Raw genomic sequence first — 9,325 nt, forward strand, 5'->3', positions numbered from 1 at the left:
TGTTCTGGCTAAACTCAGGAAAGGTCATTAACTGAAGAGCTGTAAAATGGCAAAAGTAATTGCTGTAGAGGAAGAAGATCTGATGAGAGAAGGCTGGAGGCAGAATCAGCTGCCATTGCTTGTTGTTCACGACACACACCTCATGCTTCCCCTAAACACAGCTCTGTGGTCATCACTGAGGAGAGAGAGTGAATGGTCTGTTTCCAGCTTTGTCTCAGTGCCATGATGTATATCCTCACAACCTCCCTTGAAACAGATTTGGATTCATTTCCCATGATGTCATAGACATCACTTCTTTCCTCTATCTATGTGAGAATGGCTGGCCATAAAGTGCAGACTGGGTTTGAAAATGTTGAAGGAAATTTTTTGCAGTATTCTTAGGTGGCACTTGCTTCCCTGTGCTGTGCCTATGAAGAAGGAACAGTTGAGGATTTAGGCAGCTTTGTAATTCTACTGTCCGTTGACCATGGCTCCTTGCTCTTCCTTTCTTTCGTTTGTCTTCCTATCCTTGTCTTACAGCTCTCCCACCTGTTCTCATAGAATTCTCATTCATACTTGCTGGATTTCTTTCCCATGAGAGGTTGAGAGTGAAGAGGTAACCATAGTGGCTGAGTGCTGGAGTGTGTGAACTAATGACTGATTAGAAAAAAAAAACTTTTTTTTTTTTTTAGAGCTGACTACAGTGGAATAGGATTGGCATTCAAGTAGAGGTGACCAGATAGCTACTATGTATACGGTCAGGACCTCTTGAAGACAGCAAATCATAAGTATCTGTGTGCAGAATCAAGGAGAAGGCAGGAAATGGGAATGAGGATGGTGGGTTGTGCAGTCCTTGAAAACACACTGCAGGCATGACAGTGCCTCAGATGTTTCAGGGAGGAACTGCATTGCTTAGGCTGAGAATAGACTTGTGGGTACCTTTTACAGAAGAACATGAAGAATGTAGAGGTTCAAGGCTAGTTTTTTGTGCCAGGGAATTTTTCTTAATTATGTGATGGCTCCTGGTTTGTGCATGTAGCCCGTAGTTTAGATACCTATTTTAGAGTAGGTGATTCCCAGATATACTGTTTGGGCAAGTCAGAACCACACAGAGAGGGAAAAGATTGTCTGTCACCTGTCGTTGGCACTGTGGAGATGCCATAAAAACAAATTACAGAAGTAGAACTGGACATTTTTTCAGATTCCCCTGGTATCATGAAGATATCCTTTGTCTCTCTAAAAGCACCGCTGTGGTCAAAAGATTTTTACTAATTATTTTTCTTTATTCTTTTATAGGAATTTACATTTTCTCATCAAACTGACAATATTTTAGAATCCAATTATACACAGGCATTGTGAGTATCAGAATATGTATATAGTAGATGTAAATTTGATAGTGTAGTTTTGATAAGTAGGAATTAAAAGCACATCAGGACTTCACTAGCTAATGTGACCATTATTATATAAATAATAATGTTAATATTGCTAATGGGCAGATACTGATGCTTGCTTATATACCTCAGGGAGGGGTATATGTAGCCTACTTGGAAAAACTGTGTCCACTAATACATAGATTCATTCTTTTCTTTTTAATGCTGACACTGATAGGGTTTTCAGCATTTATATATTCGTGGGTGAAGGTTCAGCTGTTAAACAAACTTGTATCCCTAGGTTATATTCACATAAGAGGATCTTGGGTTGGAAACCAATCCTAACTTTCTTATGCTCATTTTTGTTTTGGATTTGCATACAGGTTTATTCCAATCTCTCCATCTCTAAAAGTGTTGACACTCAAGTTACTGAAGTGATAGTTCTGACTATTAATCACCTTTTTTTAGAAATGGAAATGTCCCTATGACAAGCAAGATGCTGATGTCTTTTTAATGTGAATGAATTGATGACAAATTGGTAGCCTGCAGGAGGCTAAAGAAGTTTCTCTCATTTGGTAGGCCTTTTTATTAATATTGTAGAGACTTTCCAGGCTCTAAACCTTACATAATGCATGCAAATCAAGAGCCATTTTTCCTACAAGGATATGCAGGAGATCAGTAAGTGTACCACATGACTGAACTAAGCATTGTCTGAGGGAGATGACTTCAGCTGCTGTTAGAGTCAGCACCTCAATGTGTAACCTTAGTACAGTGCTCTGGCAAAGGCTCTGTAAGGATTTGGTGTACGTATAACATAGGGAATATGAATAAGAACTAAAAAGATCAAGCTGCACTGATGTATAGTATTGATAAAGCTGAGGCTTAGATAGTTGTGTCCTCTTCTGATATTCACCATTCAAAAGGAGTATAAAAATACTGGGAAGGATTTACAATCAAATAATTTGGTGAGTGAAGCAGTTTTACAATCTGAGGCCTAAGAAATCAGTTTGTTTTTTGTATTTTAATAAAAGAGGCTGTTGCACTCAACATTTTCATAATTCTTACAACTTTGCACAAGAAAATGAATATAATTTAACATAATGCTTACGTGTTCCACTGGATGTGCTGTAGGAATTAGAAAGGTATGGTTTTCCCCAACACTCAATGGCCAAATTACCGTAAGGGAAGGTGTGTTTCTTTTCGATCTCCTTTGAAACACTGGAGTTTGAGCACAGATTAAAAGGATATCCAATATGATAAACAGTGCACTTCTTTGCTCCAGTTTTACCCCCAATTTCTGGGATGTAGGATTCCTGAAGTCCAGTCTTGCTGGCAAAGACTAAGCTGAAGAAGGCATTCAGTTCCTCTGCCTTTTCACTGACCTGTGTACCCAGCTCCCACAGTTCATTCAGTGAGCACACATTTTCGCTGCTACCAACTGTGACCCACAAGAATCTCACTGCCACTCAGTGAAGCAACCTAAAATCTATCAGTAGGTCTACCACTGGCAGGCCCCTACATCTTACATCTCCATCTGGGAGAAAGACTGTAAGAGATTTGATGCCTCTAGGACCTTCTAACTCAGAGTATAAATCAAGCCTACTTCATAGGTAGAAATTATTTGCAGTTTTTGAGACAGTTCTGCTTGTGTTTTGTGCAAGCATCACTATGCAGTCAAATCTGGTTTCTTTCAGGCAAGTGACTTCCCTATTGTCTATGTGATACAAGTCTGTCTTTAAGCCCTTCGTTTGGAGATGTCTGATTACTTCAGAATTTGTTCTCCCCGCTCTGTCCCAGCAGCATGCTGTTCAGTTTTTCTTTCAGTATCAACTGCTGCCTTCAGTGATGATTTACAAACTTTTACAATTTGTGTAGATGTGCCATTCCGCCTTTTTTTTTTTTTTTCCTCCATCCCAATCAGTCAAAATGGATTTCTTCTTGGCAAGTTATAAATATTGTGCAGTTAATTTCAGTCTAAGACTCAAGGACAAATGTCTTAACATTAATATCTTGAAGTATAGAGCTATAAAGAGCACTATATGCATCTGATGATATCATCGTGATGCTCTGCATCAATGCACAAAGTAGCCTGATTATTCCTTTGTCAAAAATAGTTATGCTTTCAAAGTTTTGAATCAAGCTGCCAATTCAACTCTTAATATTCTCCTTTAAGGAGTGCTAAAAATACTCATGAACAACAAGCCTTGCCATTTCAGAATATCAGATCATAGATGGGAAATACCATTGGGTGTCTTCAGTACACTTTTCAAGGTCTGATGATTTTCTGAAATTGATTTATTTATGGAAAACTACACCAGAATTCGGTAAGTACTGGATATCAGGGCTGCCTCAGTCAGCAGTCTGTGACAGACTTCAGATCCAGTGCCACAGCAGGTTGTCTCATGCCTTTAATTTTGGCTTCAATAGAAGCCAGAGTTCACAAAATGTGAAATAGGATAGGATGTAACTCTGCTCATCTCCATCTGCCTAATTCCAGATTGTACTCACCCTGGTAATGGGTTCAGCAATAAGCAATTTTAAATCTCCCATTACATTGATCAGTCTCCCACCCAAACTTCACTTTTCTGCTTTTCACAGTGTCATTTAACTGCAAACTCAAATAAAAATAAAAACAAAATATTCCATCCTTGGGTAGCTACTGTGTTATTCGAAAGTAACCTGGAGGTCTAATAATGCCAAACTTGATTCTCTGCAATCAGTAAGCATCTAAAATTACTCACTACTCGAGCTGACTCTCAGTTTCAAACATCCACCCATAATCCCATAACAATGCCTGAATTACTACAGTGAGAGTAAAAGAGACACTGAATTGTAGGTGATGTGATAATAAAGTAACAGTAAGTAATAGTAATTAGTGCTTCTTGCCTCCAAATGAAATTACCTTCCTATTACTGTAATTAAGTTACTTTGGTGTTAACGACTGATTTCAAAATAAATTATAACATGAACTCTTGTTTGGGTGGGGGGATTCTTTTGTAGAGAACTGACCAGTGGTGTTATGTCAGCTGAACTGAAGTCTCGTGCTGTTGAAAATGCATGTGAATTACAGCATCAGGTAGGCACTGTAGCTTGAAAAAAATACAGTAACAATGCCTCCCACCAATTCCTGACCTCCTGTCAAGAGGATTTCACTGTATAGCATCCCCTTTAATTAACATGATGTAAAATAACAAAGACTTTTCAAGAATAAATATAAAAGGAGGAAAGTTCACAGAATAGTCTTGATGCCAAAGTGTCCGAGATGAGTAAGGTGTGATAAGTTGTGGACTAGAAGGGAGCCACACTACTGGATCATCGTGCTGATTTGTGCAATATTTCCTGTAGTCATTATTCCCACTAGTAGTGAGCAGCCTCCCTCAAGTCTGTGATGAAGCTCATTTCTGGAAAGTTTCCTGGGTAAATTAAAATGTGTTGGTTTGTGATTTGTTTTTGTTTTTTACCAGGTCTCCCACTTTTTTGTTGGCTGCCCTCCAGGAAGGCACATTGCTGTTAAGATGTAAGTTTTAATCACTTGTTGTAGTTCTAAGATGCCCTAAGACACCTTAGCATTTTGCACAGTGTAGATAGGATCACTGATTACCTATCTTATCCTTTGCAGCCACAGCAGCTGTACATGCTTACTGATCCATGCACAGTTAGAAATACAAAGGCTGTGTTTTTTCTGTTCTAATTAGGATCACATTCCATGTTTTACAGATACGATGGTGATATTTGTGTTAGAAATGTTGAAGCAAATTTTGTATTATGGGAGATAAAAGGCAGAACTGATAATGGATACATTTCATCCATGAAAAAAGTAAGCCAACTACTGAGAATGCTATTGAAGTATTTTGTGCATAATGGTCTACATGGAAAATAGGACTGTTCTTACACATGCTGAGATTTCTTTAATCTGAATGGATTGATTTAGAAGTTTAACATTATAAATTTATACTAGATTTAACATTGTATTCAATATGAAAAATGAAGCATGTGGGAGTTATCAAAGCAATACACTGAAAGGAAAAAGAATCTGCATTTAGAATCTGATTTGGAAAATGCAGCTTAAAAAACTTGAAATTTCAGACCGTCTTCTCTCCATAGAGAAAATAAAACAATACTCACTAATTCACACTGTCTTGTCCAGAGAAATTCTGCCCAATCTCTTTATGAGTAAAGTGAGGACGTTTCCTCCTTTTTCAGTAGAATGACAATCAATATTTAAGCCAAATCAAACCAAACACAGATGCTATATATAAATCTACACAGATAATACAACCTTATAATAAATCTAGAGTAAGTAATAATTTTATTTTTGCTGATTGACTAGATTCCCATGCCAGGAACTCACAAGCGTTAGGAGTCTGAAAGAACATAAAGAGAATGTATAAACCATGACATATTGTTTTGTTTTGTAACCATCAAGCAGCCAAGCTGGATAGGAAAAGATAAAATACATATAGACATAGATTATATAACATATAATATCACAGAGCTACTGCTTTGTCCTGTCTGCATGAGATTTTCTTGTCTGGAATTCAGCCATAATTATGAAGCATCTTCGTCACCCTTTCTGATCAAGGAAAATATCTTCTGAAGCATCAGATGGAAATTTGGAGGCATTTCCAAGTTTGCTCGCTTTTTACATTCCGTCTTTTCTGTGTAGTAGTAGACAAGGTCTGTATAGTAGAGGCTGAATAAGATAAACTGAGTGCAGACTGACCACAATAAGATCAGCAAATTCCCTAGTGATGACCTTAGGAGAAATACAGTTCCTTTAAGAACTGATATTTGTGTTTGGGAAGTTATTGGCAGGTTTCTTAATAGTGCTGTGAAGGGACTGAATTAGATAATTTATGTTCATAGGACATCTAATTTGTACGTTTACACAACAGAATCCGTTTATCATTTTTAGCCACTGCCCACAAATTAAAAAGCAAAAAAAGAAAGAATGACTAAATCAGTCTTTGTGTTGAATTGCTTTTCAGAGCTAGTTCAGCAATAACTTGTTGTTGTTGTTTAGAATTACAGATCCTGTTTTGAGCTTGAGAACAGTTCAAAGGAAGGACTGAATGAGCAGTATCAGATTTTAAACAGCACTTCTCAAAACCACATGGCTCGGCCTTTTAGTCATGATGCCACTTACGTGTTCAGAGTGAGGATATTAACTCGAAATTACAGGTTATTGTCTTTTTTAATGTTTAAAAAAAAAAGTGTGATGGTGTTGGATCAAAATGGAAAAAAATGTGGACGGTTTATATTTTAAAAATATTTTTGCTCAGCAATTCCTTTGGCTCAGGTGTTTCCAATGTTTCCACTTCAACCTAGCTCTAACTCAGAAATTATTCAGGCGTCATTCTTGAAATCCATGACTTTTCCTTTTTCTGGTCTAGTCTACAAAATAAACACCTGCTACATAATCTGAAAACAATGAGGAAGTTACAAGAAAAAGAACAATACTATTTGTAAATAAACATAGGTGAGCTGAGAATCTTTAGAAATATCCAAGAATCATAGAGTTGCTTGAGTTAGAAGGGACCCTTCAAAGCCACCCAGTCCAACCCCCCTGCAATGAACACGGACACCTACAGCTACATCAGGTTGCTCAGAGCCTGACCCTGCCTTTGCTTCGATGATGAAAACAGCCCAACAGCTTTTCTTATCTATTTCAGCTTTGGGGATTTAAAAACAGTCTTCGCAGTCCATACATATGGTGTAACAGAAAGATAACAGCTAGTGGATATTTTTAATGGATTTTTATTTAATATATTAGATTCTCCTTTTGGTCTTCCTTTTTTGCTTTTTTTTTTTTGGTTTGTTTGTTTGTTTTTGTTGTTGGGTTTTTGTTGTTGTTGTTGTTGGAAATATACTTGATAGTACAAAAACAAGAAGGCAAGATACTGTGTTCTTTCTCTGTACAGATGATTCATAGATAAAGACAGAAGTTATCTGCACATTTTTAAAGATTTTGCTTCTTCAGAACCTCTGCTTGAAAGCAAGCAGGGTGTTTTTCAGCTTGTGAGGCCTCACCTGCTTTAACTCCATGTTCATGCAAGACCCAGAAAGCCAGATGCTTCCCTTGTGACTGTTTACATTCAGTTTGTGCCACTTGCACCTATCCTGCAGAAATCCTATTTCCACGGCCCCCTGCTGACAATAAAGGATTTCCACGGATAGAAATGAAAATCAAATTTGAACATTATCCCACCTGCACTTCTCCAGCACACCAGAAACTCAAGAGGATTGCTTTGGCCATGTTAACAAACTAATTTAACTACGTAAGAAGTGTTTAGAGAGAATCCTTTTATCCCAGCCTGCAGGCTGAAAGTAAACAATGGATAACACCTGCTTCACACTGCAATTCTTGTGGTGTTTTACCTTCTGTTTCTGTATAAAAGATAGCTGGAGTTGGTGATGTTTTTAAACCAAATGAACTTTTAACTGCTCCAGTGCTTTTACTTAAGGCTTTATTTGTGACTCTTAATCCAAGGAATCTTGCCACTTGTTGGAAGAAGCAACTCACTGTGGTACATGCCTATTGAATTTGGAATCATGACCATATGGATTACAAGAAATACCTAATGATTAACCAGATGAATACTGTCTTAAGTTACTGTACCAAGTGACTGTACTGCTATGATGAAATCTGAGCTATTCTTCACTTACTGTTGACAGGAATCTAAAAAATGATTATATTTTTATTTGCATTTCAGGTCAGATGTTTCTATGGCTAAGTTGTATTCCTTCATCACACTCAGCACCTTGTTGGTCTGCGCCACCTTCTGCTACAGATACAGCCTCACTTGGAAGTCTGAAACACTGGGCAGAAGACCTAAAGGCCAGTATCTCACTGATACACTAACAAAGTAAAACTTTAAATAGGATGGTGTTTGGGACAAGTGATACACTGTTTATTAACAGATGGTTTTGCAAGTACTTCTTATATCTCTATAATACTATTTAATGCATTTAGTTTCATATACAGAGGGCATGCCAGTCAACGCGTCAGAGCTCCTATAGGAGCAGAGCTCTGGTGTGGCTAACAGTTTTTAAAAGACATTTTCCAAGCCAAGCTAAGTTAAGCTGCAGCTGTGAGCCTCATGCTTGAGTTGGCTTCACATTATGATTTTCACTGACTCAACTATGGTATCAGCATAATTTTTCAGTGTGAAATCTGATAAAACAATGCAGGCAAAGTTTCTGCTCTGTCAGAGGGCTGCAGCCAATCAAGTTCTGAAAAGTGCTCAGCACAGTCCACAGAGGGAATATTGTGTGTTTCTGACGATGTCTTTTGATGCTACATGTTTTACTTCTGCTGACAAATGTTAATTCTATCTTAAAAATATTTGGATCATACTTCCTCTCAAGCTTATTCACTTCTTCAGTATATAAATGTTTGTTATATTATTGTTGTAAAAGTTATAGTTGGTTGCAGTAGTTACATTTGTTATATCAATAAGCAGTCATGCTTGCATCTATTTTTAACACCATCTGAAGCTGTTAAAAGTGTCAGGCTTCCAGCCTGAATTTTCTTATCATCAAATGAACATACCTTGCAAAGCTTATGCTCTTAATGGCAATTGTTTCATTTCTCCAAAATAAATTAACACAACTCTATTGATAAATAAATGTTGAAATTCTTACAATTGCTCTCAACATTCATCATTTGCAAAAATTTTCATAAAGATTATAAAATCTGTAGAAATCTAGCTTGAATATGAGCACATTTTAAAATAGTTACTGATTCATTTTGTGTGACTCATACCCTGTGTATCTCAGTACAGTTTGCACCAAGATGGAAATCAGAAAAAAAAATAAGTGATCAGCTTAGAAGTTTCACCTCCAGTGACAGTCTGTTCCTACTGAAGCCCACCTTCCTTTAGGCAGGATGGCCCCCTGGGCTGAAGCACAGGTGGAAGCCCCCCAGTTCCTTCTGCAGTATCTACACATCTGTGTTCCACCTTCCCTTCACATAC

At 37.5% G+C, this 9,325-nt stretch overlaps 1 protein-coding gene across 6 annotated transcripts in view; it reads left to right on the forward strand.

Moving 5' to 3' along the window:
• The window catches only part of CATSPERE (catsper channel auxiliary subunit epsilon), a 28,056-nt gene extending 19,064 nt beyond the window's left edge, over positions 1-8,992 (forward strand). For 4 of the 6 annotated variants that reach the window (XM_048937746.1, XM_048937749.1, XM_048937750.1 and 1 more), the window contains 5 exons: positions 1,276-1,334; positions 4,350-4,425; positions 4,814-4,866; positions 5,067-5,166; positions 6,373-7,085. In XM_048937746.1, the coding sequence (XP_048793703.1) occupies positions 1,276-1,334; positions 4,350-4,425; positions 4,814-4,866; positions 5,067-5,166; positions 6,373-6,615 (531 nt within the window). In that variant the 3' untranslated portion in view covers positions 6,616-7,085. Of the gene's footprint in view, positions 1-1,275; positions 1,335-4,349; positions 4,426-4,813; positions 4,867-5,066; positions 5,167-6,372; positions 7,086-8,062 lie in introns of those variants that run through there. The other 2 variants (XM_048937752.1, XM_048937747.1) reach the window with 2 other exon arrangements.
• The last annotated feature ends 333 nt before the right edge of the window (positions 8,993-9,325 follow it).

Source organism: Lagopus muta, chromosome 2 (genome assembly GCF_023343835.1).
Source record: "Lagopus muta isolate bLagMut1 chromosome 2, bLagMut1 primary, whole genome shotgun sequence".
In the NCBI taxonomy this organism is placed as follows: domain Eukaryota; kingdom Metazoa; phylum Chordata; class Aves; order Galliformes; family Phasianidae; genus Lagopus; species Lagopus muta.